General features: G+C 42.3%; 1 protein-coding gene across 1 annotated transcript in view; it reads left to right on the top strand.

Annotated features, from left to right (window-relative positions):
• eno4 (enolase 4) overlaps window positions 1–22,280 on the top strand; it is a 130,749-nt gene extending 108,469 nt beyond the window's left edge. The window contains exons 10-13 of the mRNA XM_070873974.1: window positions 6,220–6,412; window positions 20,122–20,189; window positions 21,412–21,529; window positions 22,192–22,280. Coding sequence (XP_070730075.1) covers window positions 6,220–6,412; window positions 20,122–20,189; window positions 21,412–21,529; window positions 22,192–22,280 — 468 coding nt within the window. The remainder of the gene's footprint in view (window positions 1–6,219; window positions 6,413–20,121; window positions 20,190–21,411; window positions 21,530–22,191) is intronic.
• Window positions 22,281–25,674: the final 3,394 nt, after the last annotated feature.

Here is a 25,674-nt window from a genome sequence, read left to right as displayed (position 1 = left end):
CTTTATCTTTTTCTTTTCTTATCAGTAAGAAACCTTTGGTGTTGTTACCAATTAGGCTAATTTAAGGGTTAAGTCATGGCAGGAGAGCCCAGACCCGTGTCATGCTCCTCCTGTGCTATGTGGGAAATCAGGGACACTGGACAACTATATGTGCAGGAAGTGTATCCAGCTGCAGCTCCTGACAGACCGCATTGCAGCACTGAAGCTGCGGATGGATTCACTGTGGAGCATCCGCGATGCTGAGGATGTCGTGAATAGCACGTTTAGTGAGTTGGTCACACCACAGGTAAAGGTTACACAGCCAGATAGGGAATGGGTGACCATCAGGCAGAGAAGTGGAAGGAAGTTAGTACGGGGTCCCCTGCGGTCATCTCCCTCCAAGACAGATACACCACCTTGGTACTGTTGGGGGAGATGGCTCATCAGGGGAAGTCAGCAGCAGCCAAGTCCATGACACCAGAGGTGGCTCTGCTGCACAGGATGGCAGGAAAAAGGAGTAGGAGAGCTATCGTGAGAGGGGATTCTATTGTAAGGGGAATAGCTAGGCGTTTCTGCGGCCGCAAACGAGACTCCTGGACGGTATGTTGCCTCCCTGGTGCAAGGGTCAAGGATGTCTCGGAGCGGCTGCAGCGCATTCTGGAGGGGGAGGGTGAACAGCCAGCTGTCGTGGTACATATAGGTACCAACGATATAGGTAAAAAAACGGGATGAGGTCCTACAAGCTGAATTTAGGGAGCTAGGAGTTAAATTAAAAAGGAGGACCTCAAAGGTAGTAATCTCAGGATTGCTACCAGTGCCACATGCTAGTCAGAGTAGGAATTGCAGGATAACTCAGATGAATACATGGCTTGAGGAATGGTGCAAGGGGGAGGGATTCAAATTCCTGGGACAATGGAACCGGTTCTGGGGGAGGTGGGACCAGTACAAACTGGACAGTCTGCACCTGGGCAGGACCGGAACCGATGTCCTAGGCAGAGTGTTTGCTAGTGCTGTTGGGGAGGGTTTAAACTAACAAGACAGGGGGATGGGAATCTATGCAGGGAGACAGAGGGAAGTAAAAAGGTGGCCGAAGCAAAAGGTAGAAGGGAGAAAAGCAAGAGTGGAGGGCAGAGAAATCAAGGGCAAAAATCAAAAAGGGCCACATTACAACATAATTCTAAAAGGACAAAGAGTGTTAAAAAAACAAGCCTGAAGATTCTGAGTCTCAATGCGAGGAGCATTCGTAATAAGGTGGATGAATTGACTGCGCAGATAGCTGTTAATGGATATGATGTAATTGGGATTATGGAGATATGGCTTCATGGTAACCAAGGCTGGGAACTCAACATCCAAGGGTATTCAATATTCAGGAAGGACAGACAGGAAAGAAAAGGAGGTGGGGTAGCGTTACTGGTTAAAGAGATTAACGCAATAGTAAGGAAGGACATTAGTGTGGATGATGTGGAATCTATATGGGTAGAGCTGCGAAACACCAAAGGGCAGAAAACGTTAGTGGGAGTTGTGCAGACAACCAAACAGTAGTAGGGAGGTTGGGGATGGCATCAAACAGGAAATTAGGGACACATGCAATAAGGATACAGCAGTTATCATGGGTGACTTTAATCTACATATTGATTGGGCTAACCAAACTGGTAGCAATGCGGTGGAGGAGGATTTCCTGGAGTGTATTAGGGATGGTTTTCTAGACCTATATGTCGAGGAACCAACTAGGGAGCTAGCCATCCTAGACTGGGTGATGTGTAATGAGAAAGGACTAATTAGCAATCTTGTTGTGCGAGGCCCCTTGGGGAAGAGTGACCATAATATGGTAGAATTCTTCATTAAGGTGGAGAGTGACACAGTTAATTCAGAGACTAGGGTCCTGAACTTAAAGAAAGGAAACTTCAACGGTATGAGACGTGAATTGGTTAGGATAGACTGGAGAATGATACTTAAAGGGTTGACGGTGGATAGGCAATGGCATTTAAATATCACATGGATGAACTACAACAATTGCATGTGGCGTAAGAATAAAAAAGGGAAGGTGGCTCAACCGTGGCTAACAAGGGAAATTAGGGAAAATGTTAAATCCAAGGAAGAGGCATATAAATTGGCCAGAAAAAGCAGCAAACCTGAGGACTGGGAGAAATTTATAATTCAGCAGAGGAGGACTAAAGGTTTAATTAGGAGGGGGAAAATAGAGTATGAGAGTAAGCTTGCAGGGAACATAAAAACTGACTGCAAAAGCTTCTTTAGATATGTGAAGAGAAAAAGATGAGTGAAGACTAATGTAGGTCCTTTGCAGTCAGAATCAGGTGAATTCATAATGGGGAACAAGGAAATGGCAGACCAATTGAACAAATACTTTGGTTCTGTCTTAGGAAGACACGAATAATCTCCCGAAAATACTAGGGGACCGAGGGTCTAGCGAGAAGGGGGAACTGAGGGAAATCCTTATTAGTCAGGAAATGGTGTTAGGGAAATTGAAGGGACTGAAGGCTGACAAATCCCAAGGGCCTGATAGTCTGCATCTCAGAGTACTTAAGGAAGTGGCCCTCGAAATAGTAAATGCATTGGTGGTCATTTTCCAACATTCTATGGACTCTGGTTCAGTTCCTATGGATTGGAGGGTAGCTAATGTAACCCGACTTTTTAAAAAAGGAGGGAGAGAAAAAACAGGGAATTATAGACTGGTTAGCCTGACATCGGTGGTGGGGAAAATGCTGGAATCAATTATTAAAAATGTAATAGCAGCGCATTTGGAAAGCAGTGACAGGATCGGTCCAAGTCAGCATGGATTTATGAAAGGGAAATCATGCTTGACAAATCTTCTCGAGTTTTTTGAGGATGTAACTAATAGAGTGGATAAGGGAGAACCAATGGATGTGGTGTATTTGGACTTTCAAAAGGCTTTTGACAAGGTCCCACACAAGAGATTAGTGTGCAAAATTAAGGCACATGGTATTGGGAGTAATGTATTGATGTGGATAGAGAACTGGTTGGCAGACAGAAAGCAAAGAGTGGGAATAAACGGGTCCTTTTCAGAATGGCAGCCAGTGACTACAGGGGTGCCGCAGGGTTCAGTGCTGGGACCCCAGCTATTTACAATATACATTAATGATTTAGATGAAGGAATTGAAAATAATATCACCAAGTTTGCAGATGACACTAAGCTGTGTGGCAGTGCGAGCTGCAAGGAGGATGTTAAGAGGCTGCAGGGGGACTTGGACAGGTTAGGTGAATGGGCAAATGCATGGCAGATGCAATATAATGTGGATGAATGTGAGGTTATCCACTTTGGTGGCAAAAACAGGAAGGCAGGTTATTATTATCTGAATGGTGACAGATTAGTAAAAGGGGAGGTGCAACGAGACCTGGGTGTCATGGTACTTCAGTCATTGAAGGTAGGCATGCAGGTACAGCAGGCAGTAAAGAAAGCGAATGGCATGATGGCCTTCATAACGAGGGAATTTGAGTTTAGGAGCAGGGAGGTCTTACTGCAGTTGTACAGGACCTTGGTGAGACCACACCTTGAATATTGTGTGCAGTTTTAGTCTCCTAATCTGAGGAAGGACGTGCTTGCTATTGAGGGAGTGCAGCGAAGGTTTCACCACACTGATTCCCGGGATGGCAGGACTGACATATGAGGAAAGACTGGATCGGCTAGGCTTATACTCACTGGAATTTAGAAGAATGAGAGGGGATCTCATCAAAACTTATAAAGTTCTGTCGGGACTGGACAGGTTAGATGCAGGAAGAATGTTCCCAATGTTGGGGAAGTCCAGAGCCATGGGTCACAGTCTAACGATAAGGGGTAAGCCATATAGGACTGAGATGATGAGAAACTTTTTCACCCAGAGAGTTGTGAACCTGTGGAATTCTCTGCCACAGAAAGTTGTTGAATCCAGTTCGTTGGACATATTCAAAGGGAGTTAGATGTGGCCCGTAAGGGTAAAGGGATCATTGTGTATGGAGCGAAGGCAGGGGTGGGGTACTGACGTTACATGATCATATTGAATGGCGGTGCAGGCTCGAATGTTTTCCTCGATTTCGAGGAACTGCCTATGATGATGACCACAATGAGCCCCAACACCATCAGCACCAACAACAACAAACTTCTCTGCAATCGCTTGATGCTGCAGAGGACACAGGGCATCAGCACCAAAGCACATTGGTGCCTGCGAGGCCAGGGATGGCCTCACCATGGCCTGGTTTAGTTAACTTTATGTTGTAATCCCATATGGCTGCCACATGATGCGCCAAGTTGGCACCACCCCACACCAACACCATAAAGCATTCCTACAATGACCAAGCCATTCCTTTCACACTCACCACCATTGCGGGGGATACCGTTATGTCTCACCATTCACTGGAACTCACTAAGCCTCTTCCAAAGGTGCACACAAATCTGTCTAAGATCAGAAAGTGTGGAAAGTAAAGATTTTTATGTTTGACACCACATTATCAGAGACTTTGCATAAACATTAGATAAAACACCTGTGGCTACCCTTGCGTGTTGCTAGTTGGTATAATTGCACAAGGATGATGGTGAGTGTGAGGGGTGGCTAATGTAGATAAAGAGGGATGAGTAGAGGCGCAAGGTAAGTTGGCATGAGTAAGGATGTGCAGGAGTAGCATAGGGAAAGCAACGTAATGAGGATGTGATGAGAGGCACAGCAGGATACAGTTGAGTGTGGCTTTCTACTAACGTTTCTGATGTAATAAGATCATTGAAACATTTGCGGCACTGCTGTCCACATCCTCTGCAATCTGCAACCAGGCTGTCATGGTCTCCTGGGGAGATTTCTTCTGCCCATTGGAAGGGAAGAGGACCTCCCTGCGAACTCTGACTCCCTCCATAAGCACATGGAGGGAGCCATGGGAAAACCTGGGTGCAGCCCTATTCCTCTGTGCATTGATTGTAGCACTCCAATGCTGTAGTGCACTGACAGCACTATGTTAGAATAAACTTCAAATCTAATGTGGTCTTGGTCCCTTTAAAGATCCTGGCTGAAAATGGGTAATGAATAATGTCACCAGACCTGCTCCATCAAATTGGGCCAGGTAACATGCTGGGCGGGCTTAATAGGCTACATCCAAGGCTTAATTGTGAAAATTAATGGCAAATCTGCAACTATCCCACGCTTCTGTTATTATCTTCACCCGTTTTTTATTAATATGTAATTTGTATTTCCGAAGAAACAAAAAAATTGGTAACAAATTTCCAGTCATAATGAACTTCTCATGGAATGCTTTTTAGCTTCATTACATCTGGGCAAACTTTTTTAAAATCCAGGACTGTTCCTATCTACATTCTTATTGCTATCGTACCTCACTTTCCTTATTTACAATGTTAATATGAGGAGAAGGAAAATGGCAAGTGACCACAATTATTTCAAAGTTCATTTTAAGAAGAAAATAAATACATAATTACATTTTTTTAAATCCTCTATATTGTCTTAAGTGCTGTCCTGGCTGGCTTCTCACCTTGTATCCGCTGTAAATTTGAGGTCATTCAAAACTCTGCTACCCGTATCCTTACTCACATCAAGTCCTGTTCATCCATATCCCCTGTACTCGCTGACCTACAGCATCACATTTATTTTAAAATTCTCATCTTTGTTCTCGAATCCCTCCATGGCCTCGCCCCTCCCTATCCCTGTATCCTCCTCCAACCTTATAATCCTGCGAGATCTCTGCGCTCCTCCAATTCTGGCTTCTTGCAATCTCCGATTTTCTTAGCTCCACCATTTGAGGCCGTGGCCCATATGTTAGGTTTGATGTTATGCAGTTTTTTAATGAACATGATATGATTGTAATTTCACAAGAGGTGGATTCCACCAGTAATAGTGAATTGAAAAGCAGCCTTTACACTTGCTTTGGAAGAAAAAACTTTAAAAGATCGCCTCTCAAGCACCCCCCAATTATAATCGCTCAAGCATTAGTTTCTGTTGCCTAGGCCCTAAGCTCTGGAAATCCCTCCCTAAATCTCTCGCTCCGCCTTTAAAATGCTCCTTAAACCTACCTTTTTGAACAAGCTTTTGGTCACCTGGCCTAATATCTCATGTGGCTCGGTGTCAAATTTTGTTTGATAACACTCCTGTGAAACGCCTTGAAACGTTTTACTATGTTAAAGGCGCAATATAAATACAAGTTGTTATTTCATTATCTGAGTTAATTGAGAAAATTAATCTTCACTTTTTCTACAACAAAGTGATATCCATTTGTTCTCTTACTCAGGATGAAGAGCAATGGGGTAAGCTGTGTAAACTCCTTAGTCCCCGGTGTTACTTCTGGGCTGATGCAGCTTCAAGGTCAATAGAAAAGCTCCTAAAAGACGGTCTGGGTGAAAACCAATACAGTGGTTTGATCTTGAAACATACCAATCAAACCACAATATCCAACTTTATTCAAGTAGCTAAACTGATGGAAGGTATGTGATTTATAAACTATGAACACATGGTGGCCTGTAGAAGTTAATGCCATTATTAGCTTTCTAATAATTATCAATTAGCCTGATGAATTCCAATATTTTTAAATTAGAGAATTCAGGACCCTGCTCTAGAATAAGAACTAACAATACTAAACAACAGCTTGCTTTTATGCAGCACCTGTAAAACAGAAAATGTCCCAAGGAGGAATAGAAGTGGGAGGAGTCCAAAAGCATAGTTGAAGAATTAGGTTTTAAAAAGGCTTTTGAGGGTGAGGAAATAATTCAAGGCGGGAGCTCCAGAGAGTGGGGCCATGATCGCATGATGGTACAGTGGAGGGATGGGGTAATGCATAGCAACCACAGTTTGCAAAGCAGATGATGTGGGCAGGGGCCCAGGACTGAAGAAGGTTACAGAGCTAGAATGGATGAGATCAAGGAGGCATTTGAAGACAAAACAAAGATTTTAAAATCAATGCATTGTGGCACTGTAAGCCAAAGAAGGTTAGCAAGGATAGAGGGATAGATAAATGGGATTTTTTGTGTTGTATAGGATATGAGTAGCAAAGTTCTGGATGAGTTGGATCTTATGCAAGTTGAAAATCGAGAGGGAGCTTGAGAGGTTTTTTTTTAAATAAAGGGATGGAGGGTGACGGTAAAGGAGTAAACAGCACTCATTTATTTCTAACTGTGGTGCAGCCATTCTATGTCATTCCCAATAAGTAACCTTAGTTGAATTTGCATATCTACTCATTGTTGGCTACCTCTCATTAATTTCCAACACATTCATCACGGTTAATAATAGAGTAGATAAAAATTATGGGTAAGGTAGATTATTCATTAAATCTAGTTGCAGCAAACTGGATTATTATGTAATAAACTGTATTTTAGTACACTGCCACTAACTGAGGAAGCATAGGTAACCCGTGTTTTGTGTGTGTGTGTGTGTGTGTGTGTGTGTGTGTGTGTGTGGTTAGTAATAAGCTTGTGGTAGCTTCTTTTAGTCCTCAACACAAGTTTAAGAACTAACAAGAGGTCATTTTTCTATGAATTGGTGTCCAAGACTTTGCACACAAGCACAAGAAAATCTAAATGATGCCACTTAAAAGGGTTATCTTAACACGGATTTGAAGTTGGAAAGAATAGCCATAGGGTTGTTACGTCAATGTAATCTTATAACTGCAAAATTATGAAGCATTTTGGTTTTAAAAAACACAGCTAGATTAAAATTCATACACTAATAAACATTACGCATTGAGACCAGAACAGAATAGGCAGATAAGGACTGCTGAAACCAAGTTTTATCTGTGCATGCTGCTGGGAGGGGTCAATTGAAAATGCTTGCTGTTGATGATCAAGTGAAACATCTTTTATATCTGTAAAATATGTGAAAGCCTAATCCTATACAGGTTGAACCTCCCTTATCCGGAACTCCCTTATCCAGAATCACCCCTCGTCCGGAACCATTCCCGGTTTCCGGGTGGTGCATGCGCAGAACTCCGACAGGAACAAATTTAAGTCCTTCCTCGCTGTCGACTCCCACAATCGTTGGCCTGACTCCACGATCCACCGCCTCCCTCCCGACCCCCATGATCTCTCTGCTGCCCTCCCAGCCCCAAAGCCATCCAGCCCCGATATCCCCTTGCATAGTACCTGTACCATCCAATTTAACGTGACCACCCCTCGTCCGAAAAATCCCTCATCAGGAACAGGCGAGGTCCTGAGGGTTCTGGATAAGGGAGGTTCAACCTGTACTTACATAATGTTATGGTGTGAAGTATTGGTACCATATTTAACTAGGTTCCACCCAGTATGTAAAAAAAATTGATATATAATCTGAAAATTTGCCTGGCTTTGGTGGTAAAACATATATTTCTATAGCCACCATTTCCAGAGCACAAATAGTTAAACCTAATTAAGAATAAGATCCCTAAACATGTATTACCCCAAACATTACCATAAATATAAGATAATTGCTAATAAATCCAATAGGGAGTTCCTCTTCCAGTCCTATAACCCTCCAAGCTATCTGCGCTCTTCCAATTCTGGCTTGAACATCCCCGATATTAATCGCTCCACCATTGGCGGCCATGCCTTCAGCTGCCAAGGCCCTGAGCTCTGGCATTCTCTTCCTAAACCTCCTTCGCTTTGCCGCTGACCGCAAATTTCAGGCCTATGTTTTTGTGTGTTATGTTATGAATTTATATTTATATTTATGTAACTTAGGCAGTAGCAGGACATTTGGAAAAGCAAAATTCGGTCAGGCTGAGTCAGCATGGATTTATGAAGGGGAAGTCATGTTTGACAAATTTGCTAGAATTCTTTGAGGATGTAACGGGTAGGGTGGATAAAGGGGAACCAGTGGATGTGGTGTATTTGGACTTCCAGTAGGCATTTGACAAGGTGCCACATAAAAGGTTATTGCACATGATAAAAGTTCACGGGGTTGGGGGTAATATATTAGCATGGATAGAGGATTAGCTAACGAATAGAAAACAGAGTGTAGGGATAAATGATTAATTCTCGGGTTGGCAATCAGTAACTAGTGGGGTGCCGCAGGGATCAGTGCTGGGATCCTAACTATCTATATTAACGACTTGGAGGAAGGGATCGAGTGTAACATAGCCAAGTTTGCTGACGATACAAAGATGGGAGGAAAAGCAATTTGTGAGGAGGACACAAAAAATCTGCAAAAGGACATAGACAGGCTAAGTGAGTGGGCAAAAAATTGGCAGATGGAGTATAATGTTAGAAAGTGAGAGGTCATGCACTTTGGCAGAAAAAATCAAAGAGCAAGTTATTATTTAAATGGAGAAAGATTGCAAAGTGCTGCAGTACAGCAGGACCTGGGGGTACTTGTGAATGAAACACAAGAGGTTAGTACATAGGTACAGCAAGTAATCAGGAAGGCCAATGAAATCTTGGCCTTTATTGCAAAGGGGATGGAGTATAAAAGCAGGGAAGTCTTGCTACAGTTGGTGAGGCCACACCTGGAATACTGCATGCAGTTTTCGTTTCCATATTTACGAAAGGATATACTTGCTTTGGAGGCAGTTCAGAGGAGGTTCACAAGGTTGATTCCGGAGATGAGAGGGTTGGCTTAGAAACATAGAAACATAGAAAATAGGTGCAGGAGTAGGCCATTCGGCCCTTCGAGCCTGCACCGCCATTCAATGGGTTCATGGCTGAACATGCAACTTCAGTACCCCATTCCTGCTTTCTTGCCATACCCCTTGATCCCCCTAGTAGTGACGATATCTAACTCCTTTTTGAATATATTTAGCGAATTGGCCTCAACAACTTTCTGTAGTAGAGAATTCCACAGGTTCATCACTCTCTGGGTGAAGAAGTTTCTCCTCATCTCAGTCCTAAATGGCTTACCCCTTATCCTTAGACTGTGACCCCTGGTTGTGGACTTCCCCAACATTGGGAACATTCTTCCTGCATCTAATCTGTCTAAACCTGTCAGAATTTTAAACGTTTCTATGAGACCCCCTCTCATTCTTCTGAACTCCAGTGAATACAAGCCCAGTTGATCCAGTCTTTCTTGATATATCAGTCCCGCCATCCCGGGAATCAGTCTGGTGAACCTTCCCTGCACTCCCTCAATAGCAAGAATGTCCTTCCTCAAGTTAGGAGACCAAAACTGTACACAATACTCCAGGTGTGGCCTCACCAAGGCCCTATACAATTGTAGTAACACCTCCCTGCCCCTGTACTCAAATCCCCTCGCTATGAAGGCCAACATGCCATTTGCTTTCTTAACTGCCTGCTGTACCTGCATGCCAACCTTCAATGACTGATGTACCATGACACCCAGTTCTCGTTGCACCTCCCCTTTTCCTAATCTGTCACCATTCAGATAATAGTCCGTCTCTCTGCTTTTATCACCAAAGTGGATAACCTTACATTTATCCACATTATACTTCATCTGCCATGCATTTGCCCACTCACCTAACCTATCTAAGTCACTCTGCAGCCTCATAGCATTCTCCTCGCAGCTCACACTGCCACCCAACTTAGTGTCATCCGCAAATTTGGAGATACATTTAATCCCCTCGTCTAAATCATTAATGTATAGTGTAAACAGCTGGGGCCCCAGCACAGAACCTTGCGGTACCCCACTAGTCACTGCCTGCCATTCTGAAAAGTACCCATTACTCCTACTCTTTGCTTCCTGTCTGACAACCAGTTCTCAATCCATGTCAGCACACTACCCCCAATCCCATGTGCTTTAACTTTGCACATTAATCTCTTGTGTGGGACCTTGTCGAAAGCCTTCTGAAAGTCCAAATATACCACATCAACTGGTTCCCCCTTGTCCACTCTACTGGAAACATCCTCAAAAAATTTCAGAACATTTGTCAAGCATGATTTTCCTTTCACAAATCCATGCTGACTTGGACCTATCATGTCACCTCTTTCCAAATGTGCTGCTATGACATCCTTAATAATTGATTCCATCATTTTACCCACTACTGAGGTCAGGCTGACCGGTCTATAATTCCCTGTTTTCTCTCTCCCTCCTTTTTTAAAAAGTGGGGTTACATTGGCTACCCTCCACTCCATAGGAACTGATCCAGAGTCAATGGAATGTTGGAAAATGACTGTCAATGCATCCGCTATTTCCAAGGCCAGCTCCTTAAGTACTCTGGGATGCAGTCCATCAGGCCCTGGGGATTTATCGGCCTTCAATCCCATCAATTTCCCCAACACAATTTCCCGACTAATAAGGATTTCCCTCAGTTCCTCCTCCTTACTAGACCCTCTGACCCCTTTTATATCCGAAAAGTTGTTTCTGTCCTCCTTAGTGAATACCAAACCAAAGTACTTGTTCAATTGGTCTGCCATTTCTTTGTTCCCCGTTATGACTTCCCCTGATTCTGACTGCAGGGGACCTACGTTTGTCTTTACTAACCTTTTTCTCTTTACATATCTACAGAAACTTTTGCAATCCGTCTTAATGTTCCCTGCAAGCTTCTTCTCGTACTCCATTTTCCCTGCCCTAATCAAACCCTTTGTCCTCCTCTGCTGAGTTCTAAATTTCTCCCAGTCCCCGAGTTCGCTGCTATTTCTGGCCAATTTGTATGCCACTTCCTTGGTTTTAATACTATCTCTGATTTCCCTTGATAGCCACGGTTGAGCCACCTTCCCTTTTTTATTTTTACGCCAGACAGGAATGTACAATTGTTGTAGTTCATCCATGCGGTCTCTAAATGTCTGCCATTGCCCATCCACTGTCAACCCCTTAAGTATCATTCGTCAATCTATCCTAGCCAATTCACGCCTCATACCTTCAAAGTTACCCTTCTTTAAGTTCTGGACCATGGTCTCTGAATTAACTATTTCATTCTCCATCCTAATGTAGAATTCCACCATATTATGGTCACTCTTCCCCAAGGGACCTCGCACAACGAGATTGCTAATTAATCCTCTCTCATTACACAACACCCAGTCAAAGATGGCCTCCCCCCAGTTGGTTCCTCGACATATTGGTCTAGAAAACCATCCCTTATGCACTCCAGGAAATCGTCCTCCACCGTATTGCTTCCAGTTTGGTTAGCCCAATCTATATGCATATTAAAGTCACCCATGATAACTGCTGCACCTTTATTGCATGCACCCCTAATTTCCTGTTTGATGCCCTCCCCAACATCACTACTACTGTTTGGAGGTCTGTACACAACTCCTCAATAAGCCCTCTTCCAGCTCGACGCTGCATTGAAAAATCAGCCAGGAATAATGGCTGACATAGTATACCCCCATTTTTTTTTTTTAAATGTCCTTAAATAGCCTTTAAAACTAACTATAAACTCTCATAAAACTTCACTGCGTAAAACGCAGCCTTCCTTTTCCAAATCCTTTTATGCACTGAACTTGTGCTCTGTTTTCAAGATGGCGCCGTTAGCGCCGGGGCCGACTTTTTTCCGGGCGGATGATAAAACAGGTGATATTGCCGAATTTTACGCCTGGGGAAATAGCGCAATGTTGCATGCTGATTGACGTCATAAAAACGCTTTAAAAAAAAAATAGGGCGGGCGATAACTTTTAGCGCCGGCGCAAAACCACTGCCGAAATTTCCAGCAGGGCGCAAAATGTTATGCGACTCGTTTAGCGCCAAAAAATATAAATCTCTTTGCCCTGGCGGAAAAACGGTCGCAAACCTGTTTAATTTCTAGCCCCTTTTCTCTCAAACATCTCGAAGTATTTCACAGGAGTTAAATAGTGAATTCTGCAGACAAACAAGGCAGCTATAATATGCACAGCAGGATCTCACAAACAGGACTGAGATGAATGACCAGTTGATTTTAAAAAAAAAGATGCATTTGGTTGAACACGCAATGCCATGCAGGACACCAACAGAAGTTCTTTTAAGTTTTCAAATAATACTCTTGTATCTTGATTTTTAACCTAAGCCACCAGGCACCATATTTCAGGAACGATATAAAAGCCTTTAGAAAAGGTATTGAGGAAGTTTACCAAGATGTTGTCAGCAATGCAGGACTTCAGTTATGAGGAGAGGTTGAAAAGGTTAGGACTGTTCTTCTTGGAACAGAGAAGGTGACCCAAGAGGTTTTCAAGATGATGAGCGGTTTTAATTCCCTCTGGCGAGTGAGTCAATAACTGGAGGTAACAGATTCAAAATCATTGGAAAAAGATCTAGAGGGGACATCATGAGAATTTTTTTCACTCAGAGCTGTCGCGATCTGGAAGGCTCTATCTGAAAAGGTGGTGGAAGCTGATTCTATAAATAATTTTAAAACACAGAGTTGGATAGGTACTGGAGAGTGAGCAACTTACAGGGTTACAGATAAATGCGGGGATGTGGGATTAAGCATGGCTGCTCTTTCGAAGAGCCAACACAGGCACAATGGGCCAAATGGCCACCTTCTGCATTGTAAGTTTCTATGATTCTATGAATTTATGAAAAGATAGACAGGACTTCCATTTCTCTTCTCATTAAAGGACACCACTTTCAACAATGCAGCACTGCAGCTGAATGACAGTTTAGGTGGTTAGCTCAAAATCCTAATCCAGAAGTAAGCATGCTACCAACTGAACCATGCTGATACACTATGTAATAAAAAAGATGATTTCATTCTGGACATTCAAATGAATAAGCTTCTCAAGTGTTGATAATTCACATTTAAATGTGCACTTTTTAAATCTACTAGCAAAACTCACAAACTGAAGATTAATAATTTTATTCCTACCCATGAAGTAATTAATCTGTATTATCAATGTTACATGTTATTATTCACCACTGAGGTTTAACCAGTGTAAAATGTCATACCGTAAGATGAAAACTTTGTCACACCAACAAATACTATGACCTCCCTAAATTAGCTATGTCAATCACTTGTGAAAAAATGTACTGTCCTGGCTAATACTTAAAGAACCCTTGGCTAAAAACAGGTTTATATGGGAAAAATCTCGATTGGGTTAGAAAAAAAAAAAACACACACCAACAGGAACAGCAGAAAACTGTTAGCATGACCACTCTCAGAATCATGCAATGCAGTTTAGTGTTGCACATCAATAATGGGCATATCTGCTCCCAAACATGTAACCACAGATTTTACCTTCTCCTCATAAACAGGATTCCCCAATAAACAGGAAATGTGGAGGAACTCCAAATGAAGAGAGCCAAACTCTGCAAGAATACTCGCTCGCTGCGAGGCCCACACATAATTACGACCTATCCCACTGAAAAGAGAGAGTCAGGTTCAGTTACAAATAGCACCTCCTCTCCCACCCCCATTTTCTTTAAAAATACTATGCTATTTGGTTGCAGATAAGGTCACAAAGACTAAATATGCAAAAAGTCAAAGCTGCATCGTTGACCGCACCTCGTTATATTCAGTGACAAATATTTCTGGGGAAAAAACCAGCATAGCAGAAAGCTGTAAAATTGATCATCAATATTAATCAGCCTCTCTAGCATTCTACCACCTGCATTAATTTTGAGAGGAAAGGTTGAGTAGGTTGGGCCTCTACTCATTGGAATTCATGTGATCTTATCAAAACGTATAAGATTATGAGGGGGCTTTACAAGGTGAATGCAGAGAGGATGTTTCCACTGATAGGGGAGACTAGAACTAGAGGGCACGATCTTAAAATAAGGGGCTGCACATTTAAAACTGAGATGAGGAGAAATTTCTTCTCTCAGAGGGTTGTGGATCTGTGGAATTCACTGCTTCAGAGAGCTGTGGAAGCTGGGACATTGAATAAGTTTAAGACAGAAATAGACAGTTTCTTAACCGATAAGGGGATAAGGGGTTATGGAGAGCGGGCAGGGAAGTGGATCTGAGTCCATGATTGGATGAGCCATGATCGTATTAAATGGCAGAGCAGGCTCAAGGGGCCATGTGGCCTACTCCTTATCCTATTTCTTATGTAATTATGTACTTATTTACAGAGTCCACTGACTCAGTAAAAACCATAGCCACTGAGAGAATTCAGAAAAAAATGCATGTGCAATTCATGGTCCTGTTCATGAATTGGAGCTTTTTAAAAAAAATGAAGTGATTGCTTGGGTTTCTGCTTGTTACATATACCTCATTGGTGTGTTTTGCTACTTTTGCTTCATTTACATTTAGTCAATGGAGACAATGGGAGTGAAATTTGCTTTGGGTGATAGCACGAAAGAGGCGATAGCGAACTGACCGTCTATTTTACATTCCACCAGATTTTCTTTTCCATGAAAGTCAAAGGAAAGGAAAATCAGGCGGAGTGTAAAACACACTCCCGATTCACTGTCTGCGCTACCGCCCAAGGCAGATTTCACTCACAATGTATGGGTAAACTGAAATATTTTTGTGAATTATTTATGAATCGGAATTTGCGGTCAGGATGCAGTGAACTGATAGCGTCCGCCTTTGAAACTGACCGCAGATCGGGATTTGGCGCAGGCGGAAATTCTGAAGTTGCGGTCTGTCATGGACAGCTCCGAAACAGACTGCGCTGTGCCCACCCCCACCCCACAGTGTCGGCAATCAGTGTAATCACCCAACTCAGGTAAACTGCCAAACACTTCGGCTTTTCCGCAGCAAGTATGCTGTTAAATTCCCTACTAAAAGTTAGACCCAATAGGATTAACTGGAGTCTTGATTGCATAAGAACATAAGAATTAGGAACAGGAGTAGGCCATCTAGCCCCTCGAGCCTGCTCTGCCATTCAATAAGATCATGGCTGATCTGGTCGTGGACTCAGCTCCACTTAACCGCCCGCTCCCCGTAACCCTTAATTCCCTTATTGCTTAAAAATCTATCTATCTTTGACTTGAAAACATTCAATGAGCCAGCCTCAACTGCTTCCTTGGGCAGAGAATTCCACAGATTCACAACCCTCTGGGAGAAGAAATTCTTTCTCAACTCGGCTTTAAATTGGCTCCTTCGTATTTTGAGGCTGTGCCCCCTAGTTCTAATCTCCCCCACCAATGGAAACAACCTCTCTGCCTCTATCTTGTCTATCCCTTTCATGATTTTAAATGTTTCTATAAGATCACCCCTCATCCTTCTGAACTCCAAGGAGTAAAGACCCAGTCTACTCAATCTATCATCATAAGGTAACCCCCTCATTTCTGGAATCAGCCTAGTGAATCGTCTCTGTACCCCTTCCAAAGCTAGTATATCCTTCCTTAAGTAAGGTGACCAAAACTGCACGCAGTACTCCAGGTGCGGCCTCACCAATACCTTATACAGTTGCAACAACACCTCCCTGCTTTTGTACTCCATCCCTTTTGCAATGAAGGCCAACATTCCATTTGCCTTCCTGATTACCTGCTGCACCTGCAAACTAACCTTTTGGGATTCATGCACAAGGACCCCCAGGTCCCTCTGCACCACAGCATGTTGTAATTTCTCCCCATTCAAATAATATTCCCTTTTACTGTTTTTTTCCCCAAGGTGGATGACCTCACACTTTCCGACATTGTATTCCATCTGCCAAACCTTAGCCCATTCGCTTAACCTATCCAAATCTCCTTGCAGCCTCTCTGAGTCCTCTACACAACCCGCTTTCCCACTAATCTTAGTGTCATCTGCAAATTTTGTTGCACTACATTCTGTCCCCTCTTCCAGGTCATCTATGTACATTGTAAACAGTTGTGGTCCCAGTACCGATCCCTGTGGCACACCACTAACCACTGATTTCCAACCGGAAAACGACCCATTTATCCCGACTCTCTGCTTTCTGTTCGCCAGCCAATTCACCATCCATGCTAATACATTTCCTCTGACTCCGCGTACCTTTATCTTCTGCAGTAACCTTTTGTGTGGCACCTTATCGAATGCCTTTTGGAAATCTAAATACACCACATCCATCGGTACACCTCTATCCACCATGCTCGTTATATCCTCAAAGAATTCCAGTAAGTTAGTTAAACATGATTTCCCTTTCATGAATCCATGCTGCGTCTGCTTGATTGCACTATTCCTATCCAGATGTCCCGCTATTTCTTCCTTAATGATAGTTTCAAGCATTTTCCCCACTACAGATGTTAAACTAACCAGCCTATAGTTACCTGCCTTTTGCCTGCCCCCTTTTTTTAAAAACAGAGGCGTTACATTAGCTGCTTTCCAATCCGCTGGTACCTCCCCAGAGTCCAGAGAATTTTGGTGGATTATAACCAATGCATCTGCTATAACTTCCGCCATCTCTTTTAATACCCTGGATTGCATTTCATCAGGACCAGGGGACTTGTCTACCTTCAGTCCCATTAGTCTGTCCAGCACTACCTCCCTAGTGATAGTGATCATCTGAAGGTCCTCCCTTCCCACGTTCCTATGACCAGCAATTTTTGGCATGGTTTTTGTGTCTTCCACTGTGAAGACGGAAGCAAAATAATCGTTTAAGGTCTCAGCCATTTCCACATTTCCCATTATTAAATCCCCCTTCTCATCTTCTAAGGGACCAACATTTACTTTAGTCACTCTTTTCCGTTTTATATATCTGTAAAAGCTTTTACTATCTGTTTTTATGTTTTGCGCAAGTTTACCTTCGTAATCTATCTTCCCTTTCTTTATTGCTTTTTTAGTCATTCTTTGCTGTTGCTTAAAATTTTCCCAATCCTCTAGTTTCCCACTAACCTTGGCCACCTTATACGCATTGGTCTTTGATTTGATACTTTCCTTTATTTCCTTGGTTATCCACGGCTGGTTATCTCTTCTCTTGACGCCCTTCTTTTTCACTGGAATATATTTTTGTTGCGCATTATGAAAGAGCTGCTTAAAAGTCCTCCACTGTTCCTCAATTGTGCCACCGTTTAGTCCTTGTTTCCAGTTGACTTTAGCCAACTCTGCCCTCATCCCACTGTAGTCCCCTTTGTTTAAGCATAGTACGCTTGTTTCTGACACAACTTCCTCATCCTCAATCTGTTTTACAAATTCAACCATATTGTGATCACTCATTCAGAGAGGATCTTTTACGAGGAGATCGTTTATTTTTCCTGTCTCGTTACACAGGACCAGATCCAAAATGGCTTGCTCCCTTGTAGGTTCTGTTACATACTCTTCTAAGAAACAATCCCGTATGCATTCTATGAATTCCTCCTCCAGGCTACCCCCTGCGATTTGATTTGACCAATCGATATGTAGGTTAAAATCCCCCATAACTACTGCCGTTCCTTTTTCACATGCCTCCATTATTCCCTTGATTATTGCCCGCCCCACCATGAAGTTATTATTTGGGGGCCTATAAACTACGCCGACCAGTGACTTTTTCCCCTTACTATCTCTAACCTCCACCCACAATGATTCAACATTTTGTTCATTGGAGCCAATATCATCCCTCACAACTGCCCTGATATCATCCTTTATTAACAGAGCTACACCACCTCTTTTCCCTTCTTGCCTATCTTTCTGAATCGTCAGATACCCCTGTATGTTTAATTCCCAGTCTTGGCCACCTTGCAACCATGTTTTTGTAATGGCCACCAAATCATACCCATTTGTAATGATTTGTGCCGTCAACTCATTTACTTTATTTCTAATGCTGCGTGCATTTAGGTAGAGTGTTTTCATCCTAGTTTTTAAACCATGATTTTTAGTTTTTACCCCTCCTGCAGCCCTTTTATATTCAGTGGCCCTTTTTGTTTCTTGCCTTTGGTTTCTCTGCCCTCCACTTTTACTCATCTCTTTTCTGTCTTTTGTTTTTGTCTCCTTTTTGTTTTCCTCTGTCTCCCTGTATTGGTTCCCATCCCCCTGCCATATTAGTTTAACTCCTCACCAACAGCACTAGCAAACACTCCCCCTAGGACATTGGTTCCGTTCCTGCCCAAGTGCAGACCGTCCGGTTTGTTCTGGTCCCACCTCCCCCAGAACCTGTTCCAATGCCCCACGAATTTGAATCCCTCCCTGCTGCACTACTGCTCAAGCCACGTATTCATCTGTGCTATCCTGCGATTCCTACTCTGACTAGCACGTGGCACTGGTAGCAATCCCGAGATTACTACTTTTGAGGTCCTACTTTTTAAGCATATCGACTGCTACACAAACGTTAAGGGCCTGAAAAACTAATTTAAATTTTGTCGAGTGTGAAATTTGTCCATTTTAATAAAAATAAAAATTTTAAGAAACTACATTTGTCCATCTTTATTTCAGGTTTGCTTTTTCCCCCATGAGAGAGCCCCAATCTTTGTTTTGCTCTCTCTAATATGTTTTAAAAGTTAGAATTTTAACACTTCCTTCTACATGGTCTGTGAGAGTTCTGCGTTTCGATTGGCTGCTTAGACAGGCTGTTAACATTACAGCAGTTCATACAGGGGGATCCCTACTATATGTTGTTGATTTGAATTCAATGTCGGAAAACCCATAGTTCTCAACACAGGGATCGCGAGATTCTTGTGGGTAGCTTACTTCAGGGCCAGCAGCGAATGCCTTCATTTGGCCACAGATCAGGCCTATGTTTTTGTGTGTTATGTTATGTTATGAATTTACATTTACGTTCATATCGATCACTGACTCAGTAAAAAGCCTGGCCACTGAAAGAATTCAGAAAAACATGCGCAATTTGACTAATTTTGTCATTCTTGCTAGTTCATGAATGGGAGTGTTTTTTTTAAATGAAATGACTGCTTGGGTTTCTGTTTGTTACATATATCTCATTGGTTTGTTTTGCTATTTTTGCTTCATTTACATTTAGGCAGTTAGATATTTAATTGACAACTCATCAGATAAGAGATTATTTGAACCAATCACAAATTTTTGATCCATGGATATGCGACTATTTGGCATTGATGCCTTTGAAAGGCCGCCCCACGCCCAGCCCAGAGATGTCTGCGCTCCTCTAATTCTGCCCTCTTGAGTATCCCTGATTATAATCGCTCAACCATTGGTGGTCGTGCCTTCTGTTGCCAAGGCCCGAAACTCTGGAATTCCCTGCCTAAATCTCTCCGCCTCTCTACCTATCTTTCCTGCTTTAAGACACTCTTTAAAATCTACCTCTTTGGTCACCTGCCCTAATTTGTGACTTGGTGTCAATTTTTTTGCCTCGTAATATTCCTGTGAAGCGCCTTGGGATGTTTCACTACGTTAAAGGCGCTATATAGGCGTTGTTGTAGATAGTAGAGTGTAAATATATTTTCTGTAAAGTGTTATTACTTTTAAGATAATAAAATTGATGAGTATACAAACCAGACAATCTGCTTTGGGACAATTATGTTAATCACAGTAAATTAACACTTAACTAAAATCTTTTTTTTAATATTCCAGAGCATGGGTGGAGATTTATACCAGGCCTGACAGATGTAGAGACCATCGATGACAGCATAGCTGACATTGTAAGCTATATGAACTGCCATCATAGACTATAAAACCACTTCATTCTTACAGATAGCTGTCTACATTACAATTTTAACCTTCAAACATTTGTATGGAATGTTCTTCTTGTCTGAAAATTCTCCATCTGGTTTTGATTAGTGGAGGCAGAAGATAGGATCCATAAGATAGAATGGTTGTGTCAAATTCAATACTTATCAAGTTATTTTCTTTTCTCTTGGCCATGTTCAAGTTTTTCAAAGTGAGTTTTCTTGCTGAACTCAATTTTTATGTCCGGCATCAATGATGTAGGTCATTGATGTTGATTCCTAGAATATTCTGGGGCTCTAACTTTAGGGACTTCAACTTTCTTTGCAACGATACACTGATCACTGACATGTTTTAGTTATTGATTATTTCGATTTTGTGCCCAGTGAGATTGAAAAATTCCAGTTTCTGCTTGGTAAGAAATGATATGGTACTGTTTAGTGCCTGTGTAAATTGATGAAAACAACTCTCATTTACATAGGTCAACTGGCTCAAATCTATTGAATTCACTTGTTGAAGCCCACTGTATTATGACAATGTTTTATTTATCTGCTAGGGAAAACATGATAGAACTTTCAGTGTCATTGGTAAAATCAAGGTGAAAAATAGTGGGTGAATCATTGACACTCAAAAATAATCAAATGGTGTGTCTAAATGACCTTTCCGTCCACAATATGGAAACTTCTATTCCCCATTAAATTTAGCAAACAGCTGAATTGAAGTACAGAAATTGTAGTTTAATCCATTAACTTTTAGACCTATTTTGTACTTAGATGTAGATTTATTTTGGCAGATTTCAATAATATACTTTAGAATTTAAAAAAACACACTATTGCGATGTTAGAATTTTCTTCAATAACTTCAAAAATCAATTTTTGCAGGATAGGGTGGATCAATAGACAGTTTTTCTGCTATTACAGCTCAATGTATGTGCTTTTCAGTAAATTAATTTGACAACAATGTCTATCAATTTCCTTTTTACTCCTTCTGTAGTGTCTTTCCCTTTTTAATTTCTTACATATATGAATCTATATATGTCTATAAGAAGGACTCTCCCATGTATTAATACTTGTTTCAAACTAAAACATCAATACTGACTACAGTTTAAAACGAATATCCCATCATTAACCAGCTTTTGTCTGCTTCTGTTTCATAAAACTTCCAACTAAACACATTTGTCTGTTTTCATTCCTTCAGGCTGTTGGTCTGGGGGCCAGGTTCATCAAACTGGGAGGTCTATGTCATGGAGAGCGGGTAGCAAAATACAACCGTCTGCTGGCTGTAGAGGAAGAATTGGCTCAGAGGGGAGCATTGGGTATGAGCTGCTTCATTTTATTTCTTTTCAGTTTGCAGAGAATAGGAGACAAAGATTATGGGAGGAGTGACAGAAATTGCGCAGCTAGAGGGAATGAGAATCCTGCGAGTCAGCAAATCACACTCTGTCCAAAAGAAAAGAAAGCATCTGGCAAAAGCTGCACTGGTCCACGTAACTGACAACTTAATAGTACTGGATGCGCACATAAATACCAATCGGCTTCAATCAGCAGACTATATCAACGCTCATTTTATTATTGTACTACTGAATTTAGTAATTCCACGTCAATAATAGTCCCCTAATTTGAAGGTCGGCATTATTATAATTGAGTTTGCAATCCTCAAACAGCTGTACATGTTGAATGCTTTATAGTTTTCAATTGGAGAGTGTTCAGTATAAACCAATATTTACTTCAATACTGCAAAAGGAAAGGTCAGTTAAAATTGTAGCATATTAAATAATTGAGCATCATTTTGTGGGCTAGGTTTTAATAATCAATACATATTTACACTTTTTTAAAATCTGACCTAAATTTAACAGGCTTTAATGTGTTAGTTGTTTGTAGATAATACTACAGATGACTGTTTATATTGAAAAACATGAATCTTCAAAGCATAACTTTACCTAATCCCTACTTAGGTTTAACTTATTATGTTCTACAGGTCATGCATTTGAGCATCAATTTCCTGTCATCGGTGAAGAGCAGCAAGATCTTAACCCAGTAAAGCTGGAATCTGAGCAATTAAATTAGACTTTAGGTGCTTTATTTAGAGTTTCAATTAGAAGTCTCATTATTTCAAAACATTTTATTTCAAAATGAAAAAGAAGCATCTTTGACCCCTTTCCAAGAAAAAGCATTCCAAGGTAATACAAATATATGCAAAGGAAGCTGACTGTTGACAAAATTATATAAATTAATTCCACTGATATTGCAGTTAGCATTTTTGTTAAACTATACCTTCTTTTGGTAATCACTCATTATCAGAAGATACTGGGCCCAAGTTTCGGCCTCAGTTGCTCCTGATTTTTTGGAGCAACTGGTGTAGAACGGAGTATCTTAGAAATTCAAATTCTCGGCATTTAGTTTGCTCCAGTTCTAGTCAGTTAGAACAGTTTCACTTTGGAACAGAATTTTTTTTTCAAAAGGGGGCGTGTCCGGCCACTTACGCCTGTTTTCAAAGTTTCTGCAGCGAAAAGTTACTCCATACTAACTTAGAATGGAGTAAGTGAAGATTTTTGTACGTTCGAAAAAACCTTGTCTACACTTTAGAAAATCAGGCGTAGGTTACAAAATAGGCGTAGGGAATGGGGGGGGAGGGGGTTAAAGGGAAGTTTACAAACATTAAACACTTCAGTTTTACAAATAAAGAGCCATCATCAATAATAAATGATAAATACATCAATAAATCAACCAATAAGTCAATCAAAAAAAATTAATAAAAAATATATTTTTTTTTTAAATCAATAAATAAAACATTTTCTACTTACCAACTGCAGCACCGGGAGTCCTTCAACAGCGTGCTGGGACAGCCCCACCAGTGTGTCTCTGTCAGTGTCTCTATCTGTCTGTCTGTGTCTCTCAGTCTCTGTCTGTCAGTGTCTGTGTTTCTGACACCTAGGGGAGGGGGAGAAGGGGGGGAGGGGGAGAAGGGGGGTGGGGGGGGGGAGGAGAGGGGGAGAAGGAGAGAGGATGTAGGGAGGGAGGGAAGGAGAGAGGATGGAGGGAAGGAGAGAGGAGGGAGGGAGGGAGGGGGGGTGAAGGAGAGAGGGGGGGAAAGGGAGAGAAGGAGGCTGAACGGCCGGGCCCAAGACCTCGGGCTAGATTTACAGGTCGGTGGCGTCGGGTCTTGGGGGGGGGGGGGGGGGAGGGGGGGAAAGAGAGTTGCGGAGGTCCGGGGGGGGGGGGGGGGGGCGGGTGAGAGAGTCGCGGAGGTCCGGGGGGGGGGGGGAGAGAGAGTCGCGGAGGTCCGGGGGGGGGAGAGAGAGTCGCGGAGGTCCGGTGGGGGGGGGGTGAGAGAGAGTCGCGGGGGGGGGCAGTGAGAGAGAGTCGCGGAGGTTGGGTCGCCGGGTGGGGGGGGGAGCGGGAGTCGGGTCGGGTCAGGAGGAAGCAGGAGCTGGGCGTGGGAGGCAGCCTTATGCACGCAGCCCCAGTGAGGCCATTGGGCCAGGGCTAGGGGCTGCGTGCTTCGGGCCCCTTCCACACAGTTTTGGGCGCCTGGAGCTACTGCACATACACGCCCACTGTAGCACGCATGTGCAGAGGTCCCCTGCGCCCGACTGCAGAAGACCTGCAGGGAGCTGGAGAATCTGGAAGTTTTTTTTAGGCGCACTTCCTGCCGCGAAAAACGGGCGTCCAGGTCCGGGCTGCGCCGTTTTAGGCGCATCCCGAAACTTGGGCCCAATGTTACTAAATTATGTGAACTAGCAGGATTTTCCATGCTGTACTTTCATAAATAGAATAATGTTGTTTGAAATGGAGATTTTTGCCTTTGCTACACTGGAAGAATTTCAGGGTGCAGTTACACGGTCAATATCATGTTGACGCAAATTAGATTTAGCTGACCATTAATGCTAAAATAGCAGTATAATTCTGGAATCGTTCTTGATCGGACTCCCAAGTACATTAAAGCCAAACATTAGGAAACTATCTTCAGAAGGTAGTCACACATCGTTTTGTACCAGGTGCAATATAACTCCAACCGAATGGAAAACTGGACCTGCTGGGACTTAACATTTACTTTTCAATGCTTTACATGTTATTTCTTCCATATGCCCTAATACCCTGTAATACAAATTAGTCATCTGGGGAGGTAATGGCCCTGAAATTCAGGGCGGAGGTTTCCTTCAGACAAATGCCTCTGACCCGAGAATTTTTTGCGAAAGCACCTGGTGGTCCCAGAGGCACCTTAGATTCCGGTCGGAGACCTTCTCTTCCCCACGCATCGGAACGCGTCCATGTCTTCCAGGTATGCACAGAGAAGCTGGAGTCACATGGGCCTGGGCAACCAATCAGGTACAGTATTCTCATTGATAGCAATGGGAACGCCGTAACTCTTGAGTTCTCAAACTTGTGTTTTAAAACTCCTACGCTGGTAAAAGTAGGCGATTCACCTGCTTTTACCAGGTGTAAAAGTTTGAAGGACATTCGCTGGTCAAGAAATGGGCAAATAACCCAATCTTGCCCGCGCGAATGTCCTTGCTGCGGGTTGCAGAGGATCTGTCAAGAGAAATCTTGACAGATCGGGAAAGCCGGTTTTACGGCGTGCCAAAAAACAGTTTTTACGAGGCCTCCGTACCGACCCGGCAAGGCTGGAATTTTAGTCCCAATATGTTTATGCACACTTTGTCACCAACTCAGTGCAACACACCAAAGTTAAATTGGCAGTACAACTCCAGTCTGCCAGCTGTGTATTGCACTTCATAGATACCAATCTGAGACCAGTATCTGCAGTATAACTGTAGGCTAAGAAAAGAATATACCATTATAAAATCTTGTGCATATGTCATTCTGTATTTTGCATTTCCATATCAGTAAAATTCCTAAATCATAATCATTCACTTTGTTCTATCTACAGGATATAAACATGTAAGTGCGACAGGTACCAGATTTTACAGTAGTTTTCCTTCCGCCATTAGTGACAAAGGTTTATATTACAATGTGAAGTTTATTTTTATTTCATTTATACAAGTTGTTAAAACACTATTGTGCACATTTCGCATTAAGAACATTTAAAAAAATTGTTTTCCTTGCTCACCCATCCTGATCATTAGAAACGTATTCCATTCATATTCATGGTTGTACATCTCTGCTTTCCAAATATAAAATAAGAATAATTTTTCATTAATTTTTTTTCAAAAGCTTGAAATTATCCAAAGAAACCAGCAAAAAGTGAGATGCATTATATTTTCAACCATAATTTACTGATTTTTCTCAACGAGATGAGAAATTTACATCATGTCCTCCAGATGTCCCAAAGCACTTCACGGCCAATTAATATTTTTCCTGTGTATGATCTGTCATTGTGTAGCCAAATGCAGCAGCCACTTATAGCAAATCTCCTGCCATCCTGAGTAGATAGCTAACTCAGTACAGAATGGGGAACAAACTTTACATCTTCCTGGTCGATGTAGCAATGGCTAATTTA

Source organism: Pristiophorus japonicus, chromosome 3 (assembly GCF_044704955.1).
Source record: "Pristiophorus japonicus isolate sPriJap1 chromosome 3, sPriJap1.hap1, whole genome shotgun sequence".
Classification (NCBI taxonomy): Eukaryota; Metazoa; Chordata; class Chondrichthyes; family Pristiophoridae; genus Pristiophorus; species Pristiophorus japonicus.
Note: the sequence above shows the minus strand (reverse complement) of the source record. Positions and strands in the feature narration are given on the sequence as shown.